General features: G+C 49.2%; 1 protein-coding gene and 1 long non-coding RNA gene across 3 annotated transcripts in view; one reads left to right on the top strand and one right to left on the bottom strand.

Annotated features, from left to right (window-relative positions):
- The window catches only part of SLCO2A1 (solute carrier organic anion transporter family member 2A1), a 93910-nt gene that overhangs the window by 46667 nt on the left and 20136 nt on the right, over positions 1-27107 (bottom strand). Inside the window, exons 1-2 of one of the 2 annotated variants that reach the window (XM_042248475.2) lie at positions 1514-1562; positions 1294-1372 (exon numbers count right to left, since the gene is read on the bottom strand). In XM_042248475.2, the coding sequence (XP_042104409.1) occupies positions 1294-1314 (21 nt within the window). In that variant the 5' untranslated portion in view covers positions 1315-1372; positions 1514-1562. 2 annotated transcript variants of the gene reach the window in all.
- Positions 15476-20565, top strand: LOC121817363 (uncharacterized). The gene is made up of 3 exons (XR_006057219.2): positions 15476-16819; positions 18376-18580; positions 20319-20565. It is a non-coding gene; the product is annotated as an uncharacterized LOC121817363 (long non-coding RNA).

Here is a 27107-nt window from a genome sequence, read left to right as displayed (position 1 = left end):
GATTATGCCCATAGGGACGGAGAAGGCAATGGCACCGCACTCCAGTACTCTTGCCTGGAAAATCCCATGGATGGAGGAGCCTGGTAGGCTGCAGTCCACGGGGTTGCGAAGAGTCGGACACGACTGAGTGACTTCACTTTCACTTTTCACTTTCATGCACTGGAGAAGGAAATGACAACCCACTCCAGTGTTCTTGCCTTGAGAATCCCAGGGATGGGGGAGCCTGGTGGGCTGCCGTCTATAGGGTCGCACAGAGTCGGACACAACTGAAGCGACTTAGCAGCAGCAGCAGCAGCATGCCCATAGGGATGTCTAAAACCTGATTGTTGAAAAACTCATCTGAGTTTGGGAAAGAGAAAGCAGACATCCAGAAAACTGAAAATATCACGTGGGCCTGGGAGCTCAGAGGAGGGTCTGAGGCCCATGAGGCCAGCAGGCATGACTGATGGGTCCTAGGGCTGCACGTGTGCAAGGGTGTGTCCATCACAGTGGAGGAAGTCCATGGAGGTGGAGCGCGTGTCAAGAGAGGCAGCAGTAGAGATTCCAGCAGTGTGCCCGGGGGCTAGCTTTTGGGCAGAGCAGGGCTGGTGGACAAAGAACAGGGCGGGGGTTGTAGAAGAGGGGCTTTGTGGTGGTGGCCGTCAGACAGACCTGGGCTCTGATCTGGTGTGGCCACCAGGATCAGGTAGGCTTTCTGCCTAACAGACATGACCACTGTGAAAACAGTCCTGGGAGGACTGCAGGGGGATCTGCCCTGGCGTGGTGGGGAGGGTTCCTGAGGGGCACTCCTGTGTGGGCCTGAGGGGACACAGGACTGAAGGGTAAAGGGGCGTTTCCAGTGGGGAGCTGGCTGGGGGATGAGCTGGCTGGAAGGTGGTGGTTGGGGGCCGCTGGGAGACCTCCCGCCTTCTTTTCCTCTCACCTCAGAAGCTGCCCGTGAGAGCCCCTGTGTTGGCCTGAATTTCACTAAGTCAACAGAAGATCTAACTGCACCTGGGCTCCCGCGAGGGGGAGGCTATGGCCTCCACCCCAGAACAGTGGGCCTCGTGGAAAGAAAAGACAGGAAGTCATAGACCTGTGACCTTGTCTGGGAGTCAAGGCCACTGAGTTGGCCTCTGGGAGCTGCTTCCCTACCTGCGTGCCTGCGGCTCATCTTCCTCTGGATGGGGATGGACGGAGGGCACGTAAACTGGTAGGTGGTCACAGAACTCAACCAGTGGCACGGAGTTTGGAGTCAGCAGGCCTGCACACCTCGGGCAAGCCACTGACCTTGTTGAACCCCGGTGCCCTCACCTGTTGGAGGAAGTGCAGCATCCGCTTGCAGGGGAGTGGTGAGGAGGTCAGGAAACTCCGGAGGCTCTCAGCTCAGTGCCTGGTGCCAGGGGAAGTGTATCTGGCTGTCTCCATCCCCCATGTGCCCCCTCCCCGATCTGCTCCTCCAGAGCCCCCTCCTGGACCCTGTGAGCACGGTAATGCTTGGGTGGGTTCCAATGGACTAGAGCATCTTGCTTACCTCATTCAAGCTGGAGATGAAACCTGAGGAAGAACTGGAGAGGCCAAACCGCTTCTCGATGGTGGTGAGGCTGCTCTTAAAGTAGGCACTATACAGGAGCTGGCAGAGCTGCAGGAGGCCATGGCACAGCACAAACACCTGCGAGGAGACTGGGCAGTGAGGTTGCTGGACAGGGAGCCCTGCTGCCCACTTCTGCCCTCCACTCTGGGGCACAGAGGCCCAGCAGCCTGGCCCATTGCCTCCCTTGTTCGTTGGGAACACGTTCCCCATCAGGTGGTCCCAGGGTGAAATGCCATCATCCTCAGACCCGTTTCACCCCAACCTTGGTCAAGGCATGGCAGCCATTCCCATCATTTCAGCCATTCTTGTCACATGGCAGGAAAACCTCAGGGTTGGAGAAGCATCCTTAAAGGTCTGACTCATCAGATTTTTCTCTGATAGCTCTGCCCTCCCTCCTGGGTCCCATGAAGGTTGAGGGTCCCCTTCCCAGCCCATTCATGTCACAAACAAGCAGGGGTGTCACACTGCTCCACACCTCTTGATCGGGCCTCCATTCCCCTTCCCCATCGACACCCATCCCCCTAGACTCCCTTCTCATACCCCAATGAGGCTGCAGGATGGGCTCTCACCCAGGCCGTTTCAGTGAACACACCAGCCCAGCTTGTTACCACCTCTTCTTATACGAGGTATTTGTGCTGATGCTGGCTCCTCCTCTGGATGAAGATAAAGGCCTGGGAAAGGCATCCCACCCTGTCCCATAGGCCTTGTCCTGTGGATGTGAGTAAATGTGACGAGCAAATCTGCTTTCCGTGGTTGACCGGGACAGATACACAGTGGCACAGGTGGAGAGGGGTCGTGGCATCTGGAGTTGGCTGCACGCTCAGTGCTCCTGGGCTCTTGGCTGTTGGGTTGAGAGCAGGCTCGGAGCCCCAAACCCCCTGGAAGTGCCCCTTCTGAGGACAGCACTTCTCCTTCAGGGAAGGGCGGGGTGCCAGTCTGTCTCCTAGTCTGCCAAAGCTCTTCCCTCACTGGAAGGGCTGGCATCTCAGGAAAGCAACAGGGATCCACCCTCATTTCTATTTCCTTGTTAAGCCAAGCCAGCCATCCACAGGGGCCCCGCTCTAGGCTTTGGGGTCAGAACTGACATCCTCCAACCTGCCAGTGTAAAGCCTCTGGAAGCCCAGGGTGCAGCCCAAGCTGCCTGCTCATACATCCAAATCAAGGTGGCCAACACACACAAAAGCAGACACTTGTCCAAACACTGCCACCCCCCTCCTGAGCCTGCCTTCTTTTCAACCCATCTCAGAAGCTCCCTGTGTCGGCCTGCATTTCACTAAGTCAAGGGAAGATCTAACTGTCCCTGGGCTCCCGGGAAGGGGAGGCTGTGGCCTCCACCCCAGAACAGTGGGCCTCGTGGAATTTACACTGTCCCTCAGTGATGCAAATCAAAGTTAGAGGGAAGAAGGATGGGCTGAGAGGTCAGAAGCCAGGATCAGCTAGGAGACACTGTAAGCCAGGGAGAGAGGGCAGAAGCTGTGTTGGTGGCTCAGCTGGTAAAGAATCTGCCTGCAATGCGGGAAGAACTGGGTTCAGTCCCTGGGTTGGGAAGATCCCCTGGAGGAGGGCATGGCAACCCACTCCAGTATTCTTGCCTAGTGAACACCCATGGACAGAGGAGCCTGGTGGGCTACAGTCCATGGGGTCGCAGAGTCAGACCTGACTGAGGGACTAAGCTCACACAGTCTCTACTTGGTTCCCTAGCAGTCTGAGGAGAGAGAGGTCAGGATGGTAGGGAAAAACATCTGTCTCAGATCTTTTCCTGAAAGATGTCTTTGCTCTTTCCAGTAAATACAAAAATCCCTGCAGACATGACATGGAAGACTCCACCTAGAGCTAGGGGGCACCTTTCTCACTTCATACCCCAGCAGAGCCTACTGCACGGCCAGCTTTCAGCCACTGCAGCCCTGTCAGGTTGGGGTCCCTTACAGGCGCCCCAGCAGAAGGGCTGGTGTGTATCTGAGACCCCAGGTTCCAGTGGACTCAGCAGATGAAGAGGAATGAGACCTGTGGCTTCAGGAGAAGGAAAGGTGGGCAGAAGATGCCGGGTAAAGAGACTGAAGTAGATAGAAGGTTTCAGTGGATTTCTGTGTAGAACTGCTCAAGGTCACAGCCATCTGCCTCATGGGTGGCAGGAGGAAGCCTGTTCACTCGCCACCCCTGCCTCCCCAGGGAGGCTCAGCTCTGCTTCTTTTCGTGTACTGGAATTCTCAACATTTTGTGATAAAGGTAGTCTAGAAAATGATCCAGCCTCTCTTACAGATGGTGAAACAGAAGTCCAGAGAGGGAGAGAGGGGGTGGATCCTAGCACCTCAGAGCTGGGGAGACCAAGGGCTCACGAGGGCAAGAACCTGCCGTGGCTACTCCATTGTGCGAGAGGCAGGCCCCAAACTGGGCATGCCAGGCACCTGGAGAGCCCAGCACCTGCTAAGCCCACAGCACCTGCTACGTCCAGGATACAGGCAATTTAGTCTTGGACACCTTACCAGATTATCTTCTCCTGATCACCCCCGAAGGTTAATGCCCCCCAACCTGCCCCACTCAAATTGTCTGTAGTCACCATCCCTGGACACGGTGCCCTTTCTGCGCATGTGCACTGGAAACCCCGTTTGTGGTGCCCACATCTCAGACTATGCTCCAGAATGTCCCCCAGGGTTTTTACACTCAAGGGCATCACAGGTTGTGCTGGACATGTCATTACAGACATTCTCAGACCCCTCCCCCAGACTAATCGCTTCCTAAATAGGGCCCAGTATCCTCCCCCCACAAACCTCTCTGGTTTTTCCTTAATTCCCTATCATGTTCGCTCAGTGCCCTAAGCCAGAAACCGGAAATCCTCCTGGATGCATGGTCCTCACCTCTGACATTTGGTGCCACTGTGATTTCATCTGGCGCCTCTTGCATTTGACCTGCCTTCACCTCCAGATTATGTCTGGCTTCAGGCCCTCCCTCTCTTATCTCTGCCAGATTCCTTCAACAGCCTCTCACAGATCTCCTGTCTGCCGCCTTCCAGTCTTCCATCTCATCACTCCAGGAAGAGCTTTATCAAACATCAATGTGAGCCAGTTACACCCAGATTAATAACTCTCACTGGCTCCCCACTTTTCACAAGATGAAAACCAATGCCCTTTGGAGTGTCATCCCTGACGCTACAGGTCCTGGACTCTGCCTGCCTCTTTTCCATAGTCTTCTAGGTGGATCATGTTTTACAAAGACAGCTACACCAATGTCTCCTGTCCCACATACACCCCTTACAATGTGACATGACATTCATCCATCAAGATGTGGGATCTGCGTTCTCTTCCTTTCAATATGGGTCAGTCTTACCTATTTGCTTCTAAAAAAGAGAAGGAAGCAGAAGTGGTGCTCTGTGACCTCTATGGCTAAGTCTTGAAAGTTAATAGTGAATCCCCCAGCTCTTTCATGGGAACTTAGACCCCAGACATCACATTGTAAGGAAGCCCCTCTTCCCTACTCATGGGGGATCCACATGGTGATGTTCCAGCCGATAAATCCAGTTAAAGTTTCAGCCTGTAGCCAGCTTAGGATTCCAGCCTTCAATGAAAGGTGAGCTATGCCTACCAAGCCTTCCACAGAGGGCGGATCCATGAGCAACCTAAATGTTGCCATTGTTTTAAGCACTACGTTTAGGGCTGCTTTGTTATGTAGAACAGGAGCTAGAACCTCTTGTCCTTCAAACTTCATCAAGGTCACACACTACCCCACAGCGCACACTCACTATCTGCATCTTTGCTCAGTCTTCACGAAATCATCTTTCCCATCTCTGTCTGGATAACCCTTCAATGGTTCCCTTGCCCAGCACAGGGCTCAGCTATGTGTCCAATTCAAAGTAGCTTCCTAAAGTCCTGGCACCTGATGCTGACTTCTGCGCAGAGGCCTCCGGATGGCTTGGCATGTGACTGGCATTCAGGGTGGCATCCAGCAGAGGGCTGAGGGGTGTCAGAGCAGCCTGGGAGGGACAGAGGGCTGGGCCAATGTCCAAGGCAGTGGGGAGGCAGGGAGTGGCAGCTTAGAGGCTCCTGCAGAGGTTAAGTTGATAAGGCTCTTGTCCTTGATTTGAGGTGGAAGAAAAGGGGCAGAGTTTCCAACTTGAAGGCCAGGAAGGGGTCAAGGCTGTGCGTCAGATGGAGGCCCAGGAGGAAGAGTCCAGATGGAGAGAGAGGACAGGAGTTTAGGTTTGGAACACCCAAGTTACTGCATATAAAGTTCAAAAATACCAGTCTCCCTCTAACCAAATCAGTAATGAATCAACAGGAGTGATTGATCTCTACTCGAGCAGCTGGTTGGTGGCTCAGACAGATGGTAAAGAATCTGCCTGCAATGCAGAAGAACTGGGTTCAGTCTTTGGGTTAGGAAGATCCCCTGGAAGAGGGCATGGCAACCCACTCCAGTATTCTTGGCTGGCAAACCCCCATGGTCAGGGGAGCCTGGTGGGCTACAGTCCATGGGGTCACAGAGCCGGACCTGACTGAGGGACTAAGCTCACACAGTCTCTACTTGGTTCCCTAGCAGTCTGAGGAGAGAGAGGTCAGGATGGTAGGGAAAAACATCTGTCTCAGATCTTTTCCTGAAAGATGTCTTTGCTCTTTCCAGTAAATACAAAAATCCCTGCAGACACGACGTGGAAGACTCCACTTAGAGCTAGGGGGCGCCTTTCTCACCTCACATCCCAGCAAAGCCTACTGCACTGCCAGCTTTCAGCCACTGCAGCCCTATCAGGTTGGGGTCCCTTACAGGCACCCCAGCAGAAGGGCTGGTGTGTATATGAGACCCCAGGTTCCAGTGGATTCAGCAGATGAAGAGGAATGAGATCTGTGGCTTCAGGGGAAGGAAAGGTGAGGAGAAGATGCTGGGTAAAGAGGTAGAAGTGGAGAGAAGATTCCAGTAGATTTCTGTCCAGAGCTGCTCAAGGTCACAGCCGTCTGGTTTCACTACTGAGCTTACATGGACGGGACTCAGGCTACTGGAAGTTATCAAGTACCTGTTCCATGGCCAGCGTGACATGGAGCAGCAAACACTTGACCCCATGCAGGGCAGATGGAAATCCATCCCTTGTGAGACTGTGGGGCTTATGAGCATAAGGAGATGGACTGGTGGGAAAAGGACAGGTTTGCTCATTGGGTTGCAACCCATCCTCCCCACCATTTAGACAACATGGTGTTGTGGGATTTGATAGCTGGGGTTTGGGACTCAAACAAGCCGAAGCTCCCATCCTGACTCTGTAATGAATGGTGTGACCTCTGACTATGTATTTGACCCTCTGATAGCAGTTTCCCCACTAGCAAACAGGAGCTTTGACAATACCTGTTCCCGCTGCCTTGGTAGGCTTGCATAAAAGGGTCTGTGTTTAAAGCCCTAGAGACCTGCTTGACCCACAGCGGGTGCTCCACATTCTGGAGAGATAGCTAATAAGCCCAGGCTCCCACCTCTCCTCCTCCTGCCCAAATAATTGAACCTCTCTGTTGCTTTCCCATCTCCTGTGGCATGAAAACTCTAGGACAGAATTTCCCACAGTGTGTTAGGCAGGTCACCACTTGTTTGAGATGCTCCGAGTTGAAAGAATTCCCGGGAGAAAAAAGTTTGGAAAACTTTGCATGCTACCATCCTTCCTTGTGAATATTTACAGTTCGTATTAGAATATTAAAGTCTCTAAGAAAACCTTCAGTAAAGACTGGCTTTTAGCTTTGTTTTATCCAACTTTCTCCATGGCTTCTTTAGCCATATGACCCCCTGTATATAAATGAAACGTCTATAGACTCTAGCATTCTGCAGAATAGAGTTTATGGAAGGATTCCATGTCCCTTTTAAAAGTAGCTTATGGAGAATCTGGGTCTTGAGATTTCTTCACAAAAGGAAAAGAAAATAAAGATATATTACATGGCTGTATTATCTTTTTAAAAATAGCCCACCAGCATTTTCTGTCTCCTCACTCCACTTTTTTCCTTTTCATAGCAGTTATTGCTTCCTAGGAGAGTGAAAAAGCTGGTTTAAAACTCAACATTCAAAAACTAAGGTCATGCCATCTAGCCCCATCACTTCATGGCAAATAGATGGGGAAACAATAGAAACAGTGACAGGCTTTATTTTCTTGGGCTCCTAAATCAATGCAGAGGGTGACTGCAGCCATGAAATTGAAAGACACTTGCTCCTTGGAAGAAAAGCTATGATAAACCTTGACAGCATATTAAAAAGCAGAGACATTACTTTGCCAACAAAAATCTATCTAGTCAAAGCTATGGTTTTTCCAGTAGTGATGTATAAATGTGAGTTGGACCATAAAGAAGGCTGAGTGCCGAAGAATTGATGCTTTTGAACTTTGGTGTTGGAGAAGACTCTTGAGAGTCCCTTGGATGGCAAGGAGATCAAACCAATCAATGCTAAAGGAAATCAACCCTGAATGTTCATTGGAAGGACTGATGCTGAAGCTGAAGTTCCAATACTTCTGGCCACCTGATGTGAAGAACTGGCTCATTAGAAAAGACCCTGATGCTGGAAAATATTGAAAGCAGGAAAAAAAGGGAACAATAGAGGATGGAACAATAGAGATGGTTGGATGGCATCACTGACTCAATGGACATGAGTTTGAGCAAGCTCCGGGAGTTAATGATGGACAGGTAACCCTGGTGTGCTGCAGTCCATGAGGTCACAAAGTGTCAGACATGTCTGAGCAACTGAAGTGAACTGAATTGCTTCCTAAAATTACATCACACATTTATCACTTATGGTCATCACCCCCACCAAAATCCAGAATTCACAGAGGAAAAATGATGTATGTTTTTTAAGATGCCATGTCCTCTTGTCTGGAACAATGCCTAGTCCTTAATTGGGGCTCATTCATTGTCAAGTGAATGAATAGGTCTTTAAATAGTCTAACTGATGAACTCTCTCCCAGAACATATGTCCATCAGAGGAGCCATTTGGGAAGCTGCAGGTTTGTTCCAAGGGTCTGTCCTCAATCATTATAAATTTCCCCTTCAGCATTGCTTTTAATCAGTCTACAAGCAACTCATCAATCATTTAAAATCTGTGCACTTTATTATACGTAAAGTGAAATGAAGTGTTAGTTGCTCAGTCGTGTGTGACTCTTTGTGACCTCATGGATTGTAGCCCACCAGGTTCCTCTGTCCATGGAATTCTCCAGGCAGTAATACTGGAGTGGGTTGCCATTCCCTTCTCCAGGGGATCTTCTCAATCCAGGGATCAAACCCAGGTCTCCTGCACTGCAGGCAGATTCTTCACCATCTGAGCCACCAAGGAAGCCGTATAATACGTAAACTATACCTCAATAAAGTTGATTTAAGGAAAATTTGACTTCAAATTGATTTGCAACCACCAAGGTATTCAAAATAATCTTCTGAGGCTTTGAAGGGAATTCCACAAACAGTTGTTTTTTTTTTTTAAAACTATGAACGTTGGCGGTGTCATTGGAATAAATCTGTTAGAGTTCACTTTGAAACCATCAAAATCCAAGTAGATATTTAAGTGTGTGTGTTAATGTAAACATCTAGCTTTTCGCATTGTGTGTGTTAAAACTATACAAGTCTTCAGGCACATCTTGCAGAAGGAAGTGCGAAGGGAAAATTAATGCAAGGGAACATTCTTGCAGGGTGTGGTGGACGGGAAGCTCTAAAACATCTAACTGTTCACGTTCACAGCTCTATTCTTTTTCCAATCTTAACAAACATGGAGAGGAAATTCAGACAGGAAGGAAGCAGAGAGATTGGAGTGGTCATGAAGATCTTTCTTCTAATAGAGATGACTCTTTTCACCACCTTTGCCAAAGAGCTAAGAACGGCTGAAAGATGCTGAGACACCAAGTGAAGGTTCAGAGTGGAACCCCAGGCCCCAGCCAAACTTCAGAGCTCTACGTAAGTAAATCATCAGACTATAAGGGTAAACCGTTAGGACAAAGAGTGAAACCCTTATGCTCGGGATGAACAAGAAAGGGCCAAAGTCCAGCCCAGCCATAGTTTCTTCTGCTATGCAGGTTCATGGCCTTCTTTCTGAACTAAGCAGAGAACTATGATCTGAAGCACCTAATTAGAATTATAGGGACGCTAGAAGAATCTCTGAAATGTGGTCCTCGCAGGATTACTACCCATCTAATCACTGACTCTGCTGTCAACCAACTCTGATTTTGTCCACACGCATCCCGATGAAGGCAAAACTCTAGAAAATTCAGCCGATGCCTTAGGCTCACCAGGATGTGATGTCTCTGAGATGGTTTAACACACTTATGGGAACCAGGAGTGGGAAGAAAGCCATTCAGGAGCAGGAGGTGGGGCGGGACTGGGACACTGGCTGTGACCTCACAGTTTAGATCAATGTTCCCATCCTTAAACAGCAGATGTCAGTAGTCTAAATGGAGCTATCTGGAAGGAAGGAAAGAAGGAAGGAGGAAGAGTGAAGAGTCAAGAAGAGCTCAGGGAAACCTTAATCTTGCCCTGCCCAGCAGAGCAGCAGTTCTAAGTGAGAGGAGTCTCAGAGGTGCCACTTGCTTTCGTCCCTCCAGCCTGTGTGGGTCAAGATCTGGCCCCAGAATCCTTGTTGTTCCTCCTCACCAGGCTGAAGTGGACTGGGGCAGGGAGGCAGGAAGAGCCAGAGGTTCGCACGTCTCTTGGGCAGCACCAGAGCTGCCCAGCCACGGTGACAACCCAGCTGGGTTTGTGCCACACTGCCATTCAGAAGCCCCTTTTCATGGTCAGCCGGGATCCCTCCCACTTAACCACAAATCCACTTCCATTTATTTTCACTTTTTTCTTTTATTTTGAATTCAATGTATCACACGCACATGTTTTTTTAAAAAATTGTCATATGGAAGGACTAAGAATGACAAGGCCAGCCCTACGCTCAGCTGTAGCCTACCTCAAGTACTACAGTCCAGGGACATACTCTTTTTAGTGTTTCTGTCGATTACATCCACATATCTCAACATTATATTCTTGTTTTGCAATTTCTTGATTTATCACTTTTGACTGTGTGCCACGATAGAAGAGGATTTAGCTCACTTATTCAGGTCCCCTCTCTCTCCCTCTTCTCCCCAACTTGTAATAGTTCTATCAGTATTTGTATCCTCATTGGATCACTTCACTTTGTGGCAAGCAAGCCTGGAGCCAGCAGTGGGGCTTACCCCCTGGGTGCCCACCCACACCAGCTGACGTCCCTCAAGGCATGGAGAGAAGCCCAAGGTAAAGGGCCGAGCTGTATTAACCCCTCAGGTCCAGCTCCACCTGTCTGTCACCTCTGCCTTCTTCCATCCCCACGCACTCTGAACCTGCAGCTCTCCATGACTGTGCCAAGTTCCAAGCCCAGGGGCTCCCCTACCGTCAGCCCCACACATGCCCTTCAGAGTCCACTCTCCTCCACTTTGCCTCATCTATCGACACTTTCCAACCACCCTCCATCTTGCTGAAATTCTTGGGATATTTCATCCACTCATAATTCCTGTACTTTTCTTTATTCTGTTATTAGTTTTCATATTTTTTTAAATTCATTGCTCTTACCCTAACGAGGGTATTAGAGATGAAGGGAGACAAACACATGCTGAGCCTGCCATCTTGAATTGAGAACCGAATCCACCTCCTGATGCTAAATCCAATAAAAAAATTAATAATTCTGTCCCCACTTTTTCAAAGGAAAAAAAAAAAAAAGGTGTATGTACTTGTCAGGGGCCTAAGTAGTCAAGCGAAGAAGTGTACCCAGGCTCTTCTCCACAACCTTCCCTCCCTCACCCCCTAGGACACTCATGCATCCTGACACCTCATTCAGTTGACTAGGATTTTCCAAAGTGGTCAGTCTATCTCCAACAGAAGTCACATGGCTGGAGAGTGGTGCTGGCTTAGGGTGTCTCTCCATCTCCACTTAAATATTTCTATTTTTTAAGTGTCTTTACTCTCATAGCCCATTCTCAGTCCTGGTTGGAAGTTCACCCAATGGGTAAGATCTGGGAGGTGAGACTCCAGGCTCAAGAGGTCCTAATGCAACAGGGACAAAGAAGGAAACTCAGAAAAGGTGATTTCTGGCTGTTTCCCAATGACCTCAAAGAGGCAGCATCTGAAAGGAAAGGAGGTCTGTGTGTTGGGTCCTCTGAGGCTCCTCTGAGCTTGAGGGGAGAGGGGAATCTTGCCCCTGTCCTGCCAAGAGAGGAAGCAAAGCAAAGATGTGTCCTGGAGTGAAGGCCTCCTTCAGCCCCATCGGCCTGCTTACCCTCCTGTACCTTCAGCAGGGTGTGACTTTGGATCCAAACCACGGTTCAGTGGCCCCAAAGGGGAATATGTCTTTTAAGAAGTGATTCAGGAAATCAGGTACATTCCCACATGGGAAGAAAGCCTGAACAAGATAAAGCTCAGAGATTCAAAATAGCCAGCCCAGGGTCCAAGTGGGTGGTAGTCACAGAAGGTACCTGTAGTAGTGTCTTTTGTATTATCATAAACTAGACAAAGCGTTTGATAAGACACGGTCCTGGGTGTCCTGGGAAGTATGGAAATCAGAACAATCTAAACAGAACAACACAGATTCCCCTCACAGCTTCCTTGTTCCCTAAGAGGGCAGTGGCCAGTCTGGAGAGCTGGGACTCTGATTCTGCCCACTGGGGAGGCCCCTACGTGTCTCTGCCCGGCATCCTCTCACTAGCTTTTGCTCTCCACACCGTGACCTTACTGTCTGGCACGTCATCGGAGGTCTGCAGGAGCGGCTCCACGGAGGACTGGAGCCTCAGTGGAGGCCGGGAGTCCAGCAGAAGCCACAGCAAGCCCAGAGGGCCACAGCACTTTAGCGGTTTCCCCCACGGGTCACACTGCTTGGTGGGGGTGGGGGGTGGGCCAAGGACCTCTCCAATCCAGGTCTCCAAGGAATTGGGTCAGACCAGGATTTTCCCACTCGCTTCGAAAAAAAAAATCTCACCTAAAGGCCTCTAGGTGAGAGAAAATTGAACAGGACACGACAAGCCCCAAGCCACATAATTCTGTAGTTTTTGTTGTTATTGTGACTAGGAGAGGCCTTTGTTAAGACTGAGTCCTGAGGGCCCTTGGATGTGTAAAAATCAGCCCTATCTGTAAAGAAACATGTGGATTTCCGTGGCAGCGGAAGGGCCACTGCAGTGATACCAGAAATCTTCAAACGCTTTTGGCTGCCGTTGTTTCCCTTTGGCTTTTCCCTGCTGGTAACTGTCTGAAGCTCAGCCCCAGCCATGAGGAAGTCAGATGTCTAGACTCTCCTGGTGGCATTTCTGAAGGAGGATGAAAGAGCAAAGGGTGAGAGATGGCCCAAGGTGACCAGGACATGTGGCGTGGGCTTTAGGAATCGCAGATTTAAAAACATTCTGGAAGAGATGAAACATGAGCATACAGACCAAATGAATTTATCAGATTAGCTAGAAGCATGGTGCTCAAGGGTTCCCAGAAAAATAAAAACTTTGAAACAAAATTATCATTGACATTTATGTAAGTATGTGTCCAAATTCTTTAGAAATTTCCAAAGTCACTTTTATTTTTTAAGTCAGAAAAGCTTTCCTTCTCGGAAAACAAGTACCATTTGTCTTTTTTTTTGGAAGTTGGCACAAGAGTGATTTGTTAGGTGAAATAAGGCGCCATTCGGGAAACTTTGACTCCATTTGTGGCAGGAAAACACCACTCATACTGTATTAATATAGAAACTTCGCCTATTTTATATTCTTCCTATTTTTGTAAAACAAGATGGGACGTTAATATTTTCCCTCACCTCCCTGAAGGGTGTGCAGATTAAGCCCTTCCCTTCCTGCTCTCAAGGAAGGGGAAGTGAGTTTTTCAGAGAGAAAGTAGGGTGTGGAAGCATGTATTGGAAGAGCCCAGGATCCTGGGAAGCTGGCCAGGAAGGAGGAACCCCTCTGCCCCAGAAGGCTGGTTCATGGCCATAGGGAAGCACTGAAGGGCAGTTTTCCTCACATCACCTTGTCTGTGTAATGATTAGTTTGTCTGCTTGTTTTTTGGTCTGTATCTTCTGCATTTGGCTGAGTATCTGGCACATGCTGCTGCTGCTGCTGCTGCTGCTGCTAAGTCGCTTCAGTCATGTCCAACTCTGTGTGACCCCATAGACGGCAGCCCACCAGGCTCCCCTGTCCCAGGGATTCTCCAGGCAAGAACACTGGAGTGGGTTGCCATTTTCTTCTCCAGTGCATGAAAGTGAAAAGTGAAAGTGAAGTCGCTCAGTCATGTCCGACTCTTCGCGACCCTATGGACTGCAGCCCACCAGGCTCCTCCGTCCATGGGATTTTCCAGACAAGAGTGCTGGAGTGGGGTGCCATTGCCTTCTCCATCTGGCACATAATAGATGTTTAATAAATACCTGTTGCATACAGTGAATCCTCATACCCCTGAGAGGCAAATACGATTCTGCTGATTTAAGGACAAGGAAACTGAGGTTCAGTTAAGCTTATAAAATTCTCTTATCATACAGTTGGTAAATGGTAGCACCCAAGGTACGCCAAGAGACACCATCATTCTGCTCCACCCAGCACCCTGATCGCATGAGAGTTTGGGCAAAGAAGACACCACTGAAGCTGTCTTCACCAAGATAGCTGGTTACCTAACTGCCAAACCCAGTGCCAAATCCGATGGCAGGCTTCCCTAAGTCCTGCAGCACCTGACCCTCTTGCTCCCCTCGCCATCTCTGATGCCATCGCTTCCCGAGCTTGCGCAGTCTCTGTAAGTGTTCCTCCTTAGAAATTCCTGTGGGAGCTCCTTCTGTTCCATCCTCAGCCCCCTTGTCTGTCTCTCTGCGCACACACACCCCACGGGCATCCTGCTCGTCCACCACAGAGCTCACCCTCGTGGCACGCCAAAGCCTCTAGTCCATGCTAGACTGCAGCCCTCCCACCTCCACCCCCTTCTTCCCACACAGCTCGACTTTACTCCCAACAACCAGAATCTGAAATTCATACCTCAAACAACCAGGTGACCCTGCACTGCCTCCTTCAGATTCCAGTTCTCTCCCTGTACTTTCACCTCCAAACCAGGGCTCTAAGCTACGCTGTGTCTCCGCCTCCACAGCCGCCTTCCATCCAGAGGCTGGCAGGCCCACCTGGCCACTGCAGCTCAGGTGTGTCTATCCTTTCCTGGAGCCCACTCCTTCCTCCTTCCAATCTGTTCTCTAGCCAGCAGCCAGAGTGATCTTTGAAGAATGGATAACATTCGCCACAAAAAGGCACAAGTCAGCTTGATAAAGTGCCAGAGGGACAGCACGCAGAGCGAGAAACCGAACATTTCTAGCTTCCCAGGCAGCCTCGGGCACCCTCTCAGTCCCCCTCCCCTCCAAGGTAGTGATCTCCTCTCCTCTAGCAGCTCACAAAGTTCGCCGGTTTGGGACTTTACAGAAATACAATCACATGGTGTGTCAGCGTGATCTTCTGAAGATGGAGATCAGAGCCTCTCATGACCCATGAAAAATCCCTCCAGCGGAATTCCACCAGCTCAGATCAAGATCGAGCAGAGCGCCCCAGCCTGCAGGGCCTCCCTGTTCCAGCTCGCGTCCACCTCTGGCCTCGCTGAGCTTCCCGCCACCACGGCCTCTCCTTGGGTACTACCCTAGCTACGGTCTGGGATAACAGGCAGTAAAATCCGTAGCTGGCTGGAAAACTCATCACCTGTGTGAGATGACGTATTACCTTAGAGCTTCTGGGGGTGGGGCCCATTCTGTCTACCAGGGTCTGGGGCGGGGGGCTCTTCATTCCCACCCCCTCCCTTGTTTAGCTTCTACTCACGTATCTATATGATGGTGAAGAACGTCCCTCCTGTCACACATCCTCCATTGTTCCTTCATGGCCCTGAGCCCAGACTGCAATTACAGCTACCTTGAGTGTTTGGGGCCCTGCGGCAATCCTGGCATCCAGCACAGAGCCGTCGCCAGCCAGCGGGCGGAGGAGGGAGATGACCGCAAAGAACGGCCGGCTACTACTTTATGAGGAAGAGGTGATCTGCTCGGCAAATATCCGACGATAAATCAAAGGGCAAGAATGAAATTCAGGGAATGTAACCACTGGTTACATCAGCACCTGTAAGCCACGAGTAGGAAGATGTAAAATTATTAAAGCAGATTGTGAATTCCTTGAAGATATAGGGGTTTTTCCCTTTTTTCCTTCTATTGTGCCCATTTATCTCCCAAGGAGATAAATCAATTACATAGCAAATCCTTGTTAATTCTTTCACTGTCAGCAGGGTGACACCCAGGGCCAGGTGCACATCAGAGCTCCCAAACATCTCCATTTGGAAAAATGAAATCCTGGACTCATGTTCACCTCTTGGCCCTGCCAGGCTTTTTAACAGAAAGACTGGAGTCACACTGAGCAGTGAAGGGGGGCAGGTCTGGGTGTCCCCCCAAGGCTGCCCCATGTAGAGTTTGAGGTTCTATAGGGAACGGTAGGTGCCCCAGCAGGATGAGGAAGTAACCCTCGCCCAGGGAAGCTCTGCCTGGAAGCCTGTGCTCACCCTCTCAGAGGCCGCCGAGTTCCTGATAAACCACAGCACACCCAGCCCAATCAAAGTCCCTGGAAATCTGAGAACCAAGCTTGAAGAACCTGTAATAGAGTCAAAGACAGCAGACACGCCTGAGACAAAGGGTGGGCCGGCTGCCCACCAGGACAGGCCAGGACATGGGCGTGCACGGACGCCAAGACTCTGGGTCTGCTCATTGTCACTGTCCACCTCGCTGGCCGACCTGATGTCAGAGTGCCTCCTGAGGCTGTAGTGTTCCAGAGCAGTGCACAAGCAGCAGAAAGGCGTGCTCCCCTGCGACAGGCCGCCCCTAGCAGCAACATTCTCCTGCACAGAGGCATCTTCACGCCCCATCCTGCTCACTCCAGCATTCCCCTGCCCATTCCCAACCACAGTGATCCTAAGGCATGCCTGCTTCCTCAAGACCCCATCAATCTGAAAGTGACAGCAGCTCCCTGGAAACTCCAGCCGGCCCCTGCCAGCGGACAAGATATTCAGGGCAGATGCCCCAACACAGCACAATTGCCACACTTCGTGGCGTGACTTCCTTCTGCTTTCCTGACCGCTAGCAGGAGCACGGCAGGAGGAAAGGCTGTGTCAGATGCATGAGGAGGATGACGTGTCCTTTCTAAATGCCGAGACCCACCCTTGACCTCCTGGAGATCCCCAGAGGGACGTGGAAGCTGGTGGTCTCCATTCCCTACTGATTGATGACAGTCAGAATATCAAGGATATGAACCCAAAGGAACCACGCTACCTGCAGGTAACTCTGGCAGGGAACTCAGAATATCTGTTGCCATCATGCCCCGTAGGCCCCCTTCCCCTCCTCACAAGCCCCTCTCCCCTGCAGACCCCAGGGGGTCCCCCAGCATCTTTGTTATGATCCTCATGACTGATCTTACCTGTCTCCACCCTCTGCCTCTGCTAGGGACACTTTCTATGACCTGTGCTGTCCCCAGCCTCCTTGCTGGATATTATGGGCTGAATTGTGTCTCCAAAGAGATATGTCAAAGGCCTAACCCCTGGTGCTTGTGAATGTGACATTATTGGAAATAGGGTCTTTGCAAATATAATCAAGTTATGGTGAGGTCATCCTGGAGTAGGGTGAGCCTTAATCCAATGACAGGCGCCCGTACAAGAGCAAATTTGGATCCAGAGACACAGGACACTGGAGGCAGAAGACACTGGAGTGATGTGGCTACAAGCCAAGGATTTCTGGCAATCACAGGAAGCATGCCTGCAACTCCCTTGGTCCTCTTCATTCTGTTCAATGACAGAATCCTGTCCCTCTGGCCCAGACGTCCTCAGCTGACCCTGCTAGAAACCATCTTTACCTCTCCCGGGCCCACTACATTTCCTCCTCCAGCTTCAGAGACTCTGCACTCACCCCCTCTTCAGGCGACTGAGAAAGCTGGTTGCTTTCTTAGCTGTTCATGTCCCTCCCAATCCACCCAGCTGTTTTCCTAATTCTTCTATTGCTCATGGTTGTCCTCTGTGGACAAACACCAGGACAGCCAAGGCCTCCTATGCCTCTGCCCCTCCCACCCTTGATTTGATTGCCTCTGGGCTCCCCTGACCTGGGTGCCTCCTTCTTATCCCCAGGCTCTCCCACATTCTCTCCATTCCTGGAGGGACCTGACTCACGTTCCATGAGAATTTTCCCTAAACGTGTGGACCTCTCCTCTGTGGGAGCCAAGTAGTTACAGGAAGCCCATGTGGAATGGAGGGGCCTTCCTTGTCTCCACAAAGTGAAACCGCCTCCCCTCCTGCCTTTCGAAGCTGTCCTGTAGGGTGCCCTGCCATCTTAGCAGAGGGCAAATTCTCACAGGTAGCAGGGTCAGTCTCCAGGCATTTCTCCACAGGCCAGAAACGTCTCCCCACCAATCTGTCTGGACCTTATGAAAGACTGAACTCCAGACTGATTGGCTTTTCTTTTTTTATTTATTTATCTATTTATTTATTTATTCGACTGCACTGGGAGTTGGTTGCAGCATGTGGTTTCTAGTTCCCCAACCAGGGACTGAACCCAGGCTCCCTGCCTTGTGAGCATGGACCCCCGGGGAAGTTCCCTGATTGGCTTTTCTAGGCTTGCTCTAAACCAAAGCCTGCAGCCTGCAAACCTTTAAGAGGTCTCCTGGCTCAGCAACCCCAACACACTGAACTTGTATCTACTCTTTAAATGTGGCCTTTTTCATCCAGGTTCAGAGTCCTTGTGTATGCTTCCCTATGCCTAGAACATTCTCCCACCCCTTCCCTTGCCTCCTTGCTGGCCTGATTCCCCTTGTCAAGCTCTGTTTGAACATCGCTTCCTTTATTTAGGCTACTCCCCTGCTGACACATCCCCTTAGGAACCTGTGGACCTTTCTCTCTGACACCATCACAATTGGGATCCCAGGGCCATCATGGTTATCCAGCGGATCAGAAAGACCTTCCTTAGTTCAAAAAACACACAAGTCAAGACTTAACCTTCACGGGATGCTGCGTCTCCTTATGAAGACTGAAATGGTGCCTCCCTCTGGCAAAGGTGCAGACACAGTCTACAATTCCCTTGGTCTATTTGCTTTAACAAATCTTAGGGGGGGATAGAGGGGGCAGGGGATACAGGGGTACATCATTGCTAATTTCTCCTAGAAGGAACACTTGAAGTAATGTGATAAGCAAATGTTTATTGAATATCATTATGGGTTAAGCAGGGCTCAACCCCTCTGGAGCAGTTTGTAAATACGATGAGGTATGTGTACACACATACACCACCCCACACACAACACCTTACATGTTTCCTGAGAAATCTGTAGGCATGTCAAGAAGCAAAATTTAGTATCAGACATGGAACAACTGACAGGTTTAAAATTGGGAAAGGAGTGTGACAAGGCTGTATACTGTCACCCTGCTTATTTAACTTATATGCAGAGTACATTATGCAAAATGCTGGGCTGGATGAATCACAAGCTGGAATCAAGATCGCCAGGAAAACTATCAACAAACTGAGATGCGTAGATGATATTACTCTAATGGCAGAAAATGAGGAGGAACTAAAGAGCCTCTTGAAGAGGGTGAAAGAGGAGAGTGAAAAACCTGGCTTGAAACTCAACATTGGAAAAAAAAAAACTAAGATCATGGCATCTGGTCCCATCACTTCATGGCAAATAGGGGAAAAGTAGAAGCAGTGACAGATTTTATTTTCTTGGGCTCCAACATCATTGTGGATGGTGATGGCAGCCATGAAATTAAAAGATGCTTCCTCCTTGGAAGTAAAGCTGCTGACAAAAGTCCATATAGTCAAAGCTATGGGTTTTCCAGTAGTCATATACAAATGTGAGAGATGGACCATATAGAAGGCTGAGCACTGAAGAACTGATGCTTTCAAACTGTGGTGTTGCAGAAGACTCTTGAGAATCCCTTGGACAGCAAGAAGATCAAACCAGTCAATCCTAAAGGAAATCAACCCTGAATATTCGTTGAAAGTACTGATGCTGAAGCTCCAATACTTTGGCCACCTGATGCAAAGAGCCGACTCACTGGAAAAACCCTTTTGCTGGGAAAGACTGAAGGCAGGAGGAGAAGGGGGCAGCAGAGGATGAGATGGTTGGATGGCAACATCGACTCAATGGATATGAGTTTGAGCAAACTCTAGGAGATGGTGAAGGACAGGGAAGCCTGGTGTGCTGCAGCTCATGGAGTCACAAAAAGTCAGACATCACTGAGCGACTGGAAAACAACAACCTGTAGCAGAGTAGAGGCAGGGAGGCCAAAGGAGGATTTGGGGACAAGACTGAAGAAGCCTCCAATCAGGGTGTGTCAGTAGACCAGGGGACATTAGCAAGGGAGAAGGTCATGACTAAGGAGAGGTGGGGGTGGTGAGCATCTGAAGACCAAGGAAAGGGAAGCAGGAGGCTCCAAAGACAATGGGGAGCAGGGTAAGTGGTGGGAGGCAGAACTGGGCTGCGGGGCAGGGAAAGACCCAAGGGGACATTAATGGAGCCATCCCTGGTTTCAGGCGAGCTGGCAGGTGCCCCTAGGGAAAAAGAGCCTCACTTCTGACAGCTATTTAACCCCACACCCAGGAAGAAAGAAGATCCCTTCAGGACCATATAGAATCCAGGGACTAATCACTAAATTAAAATGGTGACTCAGTAATCACTATTTGGGGTCTTGAAATCAATCCCCTTAGGGCTTTATGTTGACAATCTTTGAGCAAGAAGGCAGCTGTGGGAAGATGTCTTGTCTGATTATCTCTGTTACCTTTTGTTCCACGAGGGCAGAACCTCATGCCTTGTTAGACGTCACACAGATGCACGACACCATCTATGGATGGAAGGTTTGCCTGCAGTGGAGCCCCAGGGATCTCTCCTAACAGAACGTCACTAGCTAAATTTGCAGAAGAATCTGGAGGAAAAACCGGCCTTTGATGGGGCTCTCTGGGACATGGGAATTCTGACTTGAAAGATAAAGGATCTGGTGCCTGACAGAGGTGACCTGATTTCTAACAATATATATGATTTGGTCCAAGTCCAGTCTTGTGTCTAGTCTTTAAATGGGTAAGAGTCTGTTCGTCTGGCCCCTGCTCCAGGGGTGGGCAGCTCTGTCACCGAAGGCTACATCCAAATGCAGTGGTCAGCACATCTGCTTGGTCTTCTTTGCTCACCCCTGGCCAGCACAGTGGCCCAGGATATCTCTGCCCCAAAAGGAGCCTCTATTCCAGTTCCCCTCTCTCCACCACTTCCATTTATCTCTGGCCCTTTCTGGACTGAGGGCCACCCCTTCCACAGCCTCACCTCTTGGACTCCTATGTGCCTCCCCTTGACCTCCGCTTTGTCTGCCTTCCTCCCCACTCCACTCTTCAGGTCAGCAAAGAGCAGGGGAAAGGCAGAAACACTTGCAGAGTCTGGAGAGGGCAAGGTAGAAGACACTGGGTGGGATCCAGCCTTCAGCTGATAGGAGAGGACCATCAGCACTGCAGAAAATGCTCAAAACCTTTCTTGGAAAATTTCCTCGGGTGTTAAGTTGGACTGAGAGAGGAAAGGAAACTCTTACGGGAAAGGTCAAGGCAGGAGGCCAAGCAAGGCATGCTAGCCTCCTTCCCATCAAAAAGTACATTAGATAAAAGCAATCGAACATCCTTCCCTGATACCCGCATCCTTGGCCGCTTCCTCCCACCTCTGCCACTCAGGGCCCCAGGGAGTGCCCAGGGGAGTGGGCCACAGGGACCTCCACTGTTGCCCTGTGGCCCGGAGGGGTCGTCCAGGGTATCAAGGTCTTTTCTATGACGTGAAATGTCCAGTCTAAACACAGGAAATGAGGGCAGAAGCGAGAGTAAGGGGAAAAGCAAGCCAATTTCTCAAATTCCCTGTTCACCTACAGTAAACTTTAAGCTATAAATATCACTAGTTAGAATACCCCTGATCTTGACTTCTGAGAAAATTTGCCATTTCCAAACCACCTGTTGGAAAAAAGAGGTTAAAACGGAACTCAGCCTCGCACAGCATGCCTGTGTGCCCAAGCTGCCCTGGAGATTCTCCCAATTTCAACACGTGGCCACCATGTTCGTCAAGCCCAAGAAGGCTCTGTCCACCCCCTCCCCTCCCCAACCTCCTTTCTCCACGGTGTGCCCTGGGAGGCCTCCACTGGCCTGCCTGGAATGCTTCCCAACGTTCTTCCCATCAATTACGACTCCACATTAGATACTCACATTCCCTGGCAAACATTTCCGTTTAATACGGTTACTTCACATCAGTCACTTTAACGAATACTGTGGGGACAAGACTATCATAGCCGCCTCAGTGACCTCTGCTTAGGAATCAGTGCTCTGATGTGTGCTTTGCCTCGGAGCAGAAGTTCTTGAACTTCAGGGCACAGTAGAGTGGCCTAGCGGGTTTGTTAAAGTGGTGTGCCCCACCACCAGCTTTGGATTCAGTAGATCTGCAATAGGGCACAAGAACTCGCATTTCTAACCAGCTCCCATGTGATGCCAATGCTGCTGGTACAGGGGCCACACTTCGGGAACCATCGCCTCAGATTCAAGTAAGGCCCCCTGAACTCTAACCCAAATCCTTCTTTCCAGCATTTCCTTCCTGGAGATAGGGCCTAACCACTGTAAACCCATTAAAGGAATGAGGCTAAAACTGAGAGGCACACCCTTGATTCCTCTGCCCTCCCCTTGGCCATCTGCCCCTCTGGGTGTGGGGTCTGTTTGCATGCTAAGGCTCTATCAGCGCTGTCATGGGAGCAGCCAGGAGCACCCCACAGCTAGCTCTGACTGTGCACCTCCACTGGCCTCTCAGCTCCTTGGAACATCCTCGCTGCCTTGCCTGGAGCGCTTAATGGCAAGTGCAAGGCAATGTGGTTTCATCATCCACACCTGGTCTGTTTGGCTGTGCTCTCTCCCAGCAGGTTTCAAGACTCCTGAATGAAATCATCAATAAGTGTCTGTAGATGGGGAAAGATTAGCTAAGTGAATACTTGACACCTACAAGCTGCAGCCTTGGGGGCGGCAGACGTGAGCTCACCCCCTTTCCAGTATCATGACCAACTCATGTCTGCAGCCCAGGGGGCTATGACCACAGCAGCAGGTCAGAGACGAACACCAGTGGGCAGAGTAGATGTTGGTGATACACTGGGGGTCTGCTCTGTGGAGGGGAGAGAAGCACAGACTGATGATGGGATTTTCACTGTGGGAAGGAGAATATTCCATGCCCCATTTCAGGCTCCCTTGCAGAAGCTCACCCCTATGTACCCATTCCTCCCATCAGTGATGTCAGCAAAGCCCCTCTGTAAATCTCTCCTTTTGCAGGCCTATTGCCCAGGGGTGCTCACCTCTCCTCCCTGCTGCCACATTCTGTTCCATACTTGTCCTGAATGTCACTGCCCTTTGACCCTGTGACAGCACTTTTGATGTGTCCATTTGGCTACACTACAGTCTCCAGTTATTCAATCAAACATTAATCTAGGTGTTGGCTGTGAAGCAAGTTTGCAGCTGTAATTAAAATATATAATGAGTTGACTTTCAGGAAGATTATCTTAGATAACCTGGGTGGGCCTGGTTTAAATAATCAGAAGACATTAAAAGCACAGTGGAAAAAGAGAGAGATTGACTCCCCTCAACAGGAGCTTTGGCCCAATGCCTGTGATCATCCTTTCCTGACTGCTTGCCCTGTGAATTCTGGGTTTGCTTATTCAGCCCCCACAATTGTATAGGCCAATTCCTTGAAATAAATCTCAACGCATACATCAATACATACATATGTGTGTTTGTATCTACTGGCTCTGGTGTGATTAAACCCTGCAGTAGGCAAAATAATGGCCCCCCAACCCCTATATACTGACACCGTGCTTAGTTTTTCAGTCACGTCTGACTCTTTGCAACCCCATGGACTGTAACCCACCAGGCTCCTCTGTCCATGGGATTCTCGAGGCAAGAATACTGGAGTGGGTGGCCATTCCTTTCTCCAGGGGGGAAATTATAACTGTAGATCAGAGAACAGATGATGCTGGAGAAAAGAGCCCAGAAGTGAGCTACTTTCCTTTTCTTGAGTCTGGGTAGGAGACAGAAGTAAGGGACCCAAGTCAAATCAGCCTGTTAGTCGCTCCGTTGTGTCTGACTCTTTGAGACCTCATGGACTAGGGCCCTCCAGGTTCTTCTGTCCATGGAATTCTCCAGGCAAGAATACTGGTGTAGGTAGCCATTCCCTTTTCCAGGGGATCTTCCCAAATAAGGGATCGCACTAGGGTCTCCTGCATTGCAGGCAGACTCTTTACCACTGAGCCACCAGGGAAGCTGGTGCAGGAAAGTATACATGATACGTATAGGGATACTTTCTTTTTGTAAATTCCTGTTAGACATTACTGTGCCTTTTTTTTTTTTAATTTTGAGGTACTATGCTGCTACTGCTAAATCACTTCAGTCGTGTCCGACTTTGTGCGACCCCATAGACAGCAGCCCACCAGGCTCCCCCGTCCCTGGGATTCTCCAGGCAAGAACACTGGAGTGGGTTGCCATTTCCTTCTCCAGTGCATGAAAGTGAAAGTGAAGTTGCTCAGTCGTGTCCGACTCTGTGGGACCCCATGGACTGTAGCCCACCAGGTTCCTCCATCCATGGGATTTTCCAGGCAAGAGTATTGGCGTGGGGTGCCATTGCCTTCTCCATTGAGGTACTATATGTCTTATTAATTCTGGAGATTTTTTTGTCATGTTTTCAGTTCTATTTCACCTATTCATTCTGTTCTCTTCTTTGGACTCTTTTCAGACTTATATTGGACTTTATTTTTACTGTTTCCATGTCTCTTAAACTGCCTTTTATAGTTTTCACTTCTTTTTTCTTCTAACTCATGAAACTATACTTTATTCAGATCTCACTAGGTTTTCTCATGTCCTTTTTCTGTCCCAGAATCCCAGCCAGGACACCACACCACATTTGGCTGTCTGGTCTCCTTAGGCTCCTCTTGACTGTGACAAGACATTCAGACATCCCTAGTTTGGAGGAGTATTAATCAGATATTTTGTAAAATGCTCTTCAGATTGGGTTTGTTGATGATTTTCTCGAGGTTAGACAGGGGTTATATATTTCAGGGAGGAAGACCACAGAGGTGAAACGCTCTTCTCACCCTATTAGTTAAAGGGTATATATTTTCAAGATAACTTATCACTGGTGATGCTAAACTTGGTCACGTGGCCAAGGCTGTGCTTGCCAGGTTTCTCCTCTGGAAGTGTCACAGTTTCCACTTCTTTATTCCTCTACGCTGCATTCAGGTGACTCTTCAACCCTATCTTCCACTTACTATCATTTAGTGCAGATGTCATTAAGTTAAGGACTTCAAATTGGGAACTTATCTAATCTGTTAATTAACCAGTCATTGCATCTAACCTACTACCTAACCATTCACTTTTTACTTTCTATAGCTATGGAATTTCTATGTGTTTCTCAAATCTGCTTGTTCCTTTGTTCTCCCCTGGTGTTTTCTATTTCTTCGTACACTTCTTTAAACGTGTCAGTATATATTTATATGTATTCACTGGCTCCACTGGTCTTCGCTGCTGCGCGTGGGCTTTCTCTAGCTGCCAGGAGTGGGGCTACTTCTAGGCACGGTGTTCGGGCTGCTCTTCGTGGTGGCTTCTCTTGTGGAGTGTGGGCTCCAGGGCACATGGGCTTCCGCGGTCGCTGCCCATTGCTCAGTAACTGTGGCTCCCGGCCCTTAGAGCTCAGGCTCAGTTGTCATGTTGCATGGGCTTCGTTGCCCCTCAGCATGTGGAATCTTCTCAGACCAGGGATCAGACCAGTGTCCCCTGCATTGCATGGTGGATTCTTAACCACAGAACTACCAGGGAAGCCCTCAATACAATTTTATAGTCTCTTTCAAAGTATACCATTATCTCAAAATCTTGAGGTGCTAGTCTTCCTCAATGATATATGTGCTGTCTGTGGCTTATGGGGGGTCGTTTCCTGTGTGACTGTTTAGTGGAAGCTCCTCTTCCATGAGCACAGCCTTCTCTTGGGATACTTTTGGCCTGGATTGCAGAAGTATCCCTCCAGAGTGGTTTTCCTCTGTGTCTACCAGACAGCAAAGAGTTAGCACCAGTCCAGAAGCAATTTCTTATGCTAATTTATTTGATTAGAGATCCCCATACTGTGTGGATAGTATACATTCTGCTTCCAAGTTCACATGGCTCAGACATGAGGTTTTGATTTCTCAGAATTATTTCACCTAAAGGTCTAGTTAGAGATATGCCTCTTACCTCTAACCAGGTGGTGGGCAGAGTTTTTCTGGTTATTTTCTCACCAAGGACCCAATTTCATGCATGAGTCTGTGTGCGAACACCCTATGTCATATTTGGTGCCTGTGAGATTACTAATACCCAATCTCCATCACGAGTTTCTTTAGAGTCTCTATACACAGTTTCCCCTCAATCCTTGCTACAGAGTCAGCAGATACACTGTTCATCACTTCCTGCCCCTGAAGATTTCACTTCCTTTCTTACAAGTTCAGCTCTGTATTCAAATATTTGATGGTATTCTATTTTATCCAAAAACTCTAAGTATTTGTAATAGGAGGGTCCCATGTTATGTAAACCTGTCATATTGATGAAAACCACAATTCACTATAGTTCTCTCATCTTACTGCAACTAACAAGAGCCTTTAGAAGGGGGTTGTTTTATGTTGAATAAACCTGTAAACAGAAAAAAATTTAAAAAAAGCGCCTTTGGAAGACAGGCACCTTCTGATTCACAGTTGTGTTCCCCATGCAGAGGTTAAATAGCAGAAGCATGAGGTGGCATGTGAGAGTTCAGAGTACATGACCCCAGATGTATTGAGCAGAATTCAGCTCTGTTTCTACCTCCTCCACCCTCACAAAACCCAATTCTTTCCCCTCTTATTTGACACACAACTTTGCATCTATCTGTGCATCTGCCCGCTGTTTATGTCGCTCAGGAGGGCTTGGTCCACTCTGTTTTGTTCATCATTGTACCTCCAATGGTTGAGACTAGGTGATCAATAACTACGTACTGCATGAAGCAGAGACATCACTTTGCTGAAAAAGGTCCATCTAGTCAAAGCTATGGTTTTTCCAGTAGTCACATATGGATGTGAGAGTTGGATCATAAAGAAGGCTGAGTGCCAAAGAATTGATGCTTTCAAACTGTGATGCTGGAGAAGGCTCTTGAGAATCCCTTGGACAGCAAGGATATCAAAACAGTCAATCCTAAAGGAAATCAACCCTGAATATTCATTGAAAGGACTGATGCTGAAGCTGAAGCTCCAATACTTTGGCCACCTGGTGTGAAGAGCTAATTCATTGGAAAAGCCCCTGATGCTGGGACAGATTGAGGGCAGGAGGAGAAGGGGACGACAGAGGATGAGATGGTTGGGTGGCATCACTGACTCAATGGACATGAGTTTGAGTACACTCTGGGAGACAGTGAAGGGCAAGGAAGCCTGGCATGCTGCAGTCCATAGCGTCTCAAAGAGTCAGACATGACTGAATTACTGAACAACAATGAATAAATGAATGAATGACTGCATTTCAGGCAGCCATCCTGACACCATTCCTGGCCTCA

The sequence above is a fragment of the Ovis aries genome, chromosome 1 (genome assembly GCF_016772045.2).
Source record: "Ovis aries strain OAR_USU_Benz2616 breed Rambouillet chromosome 1, ARS-UI_Ramb_v3.0, whole genome shotgun sequence".
Taxonomy (NCBI): Eukaryota; Metazoa; Chordata; class Mammalia; order Artiodactyla; family Bovidae; genus Ovis; species Ovis aries.
Note: the sequence above shows the minus strand (reverse complement) of the source record. Positions and strands in the feature narration are given on the sequence as shown.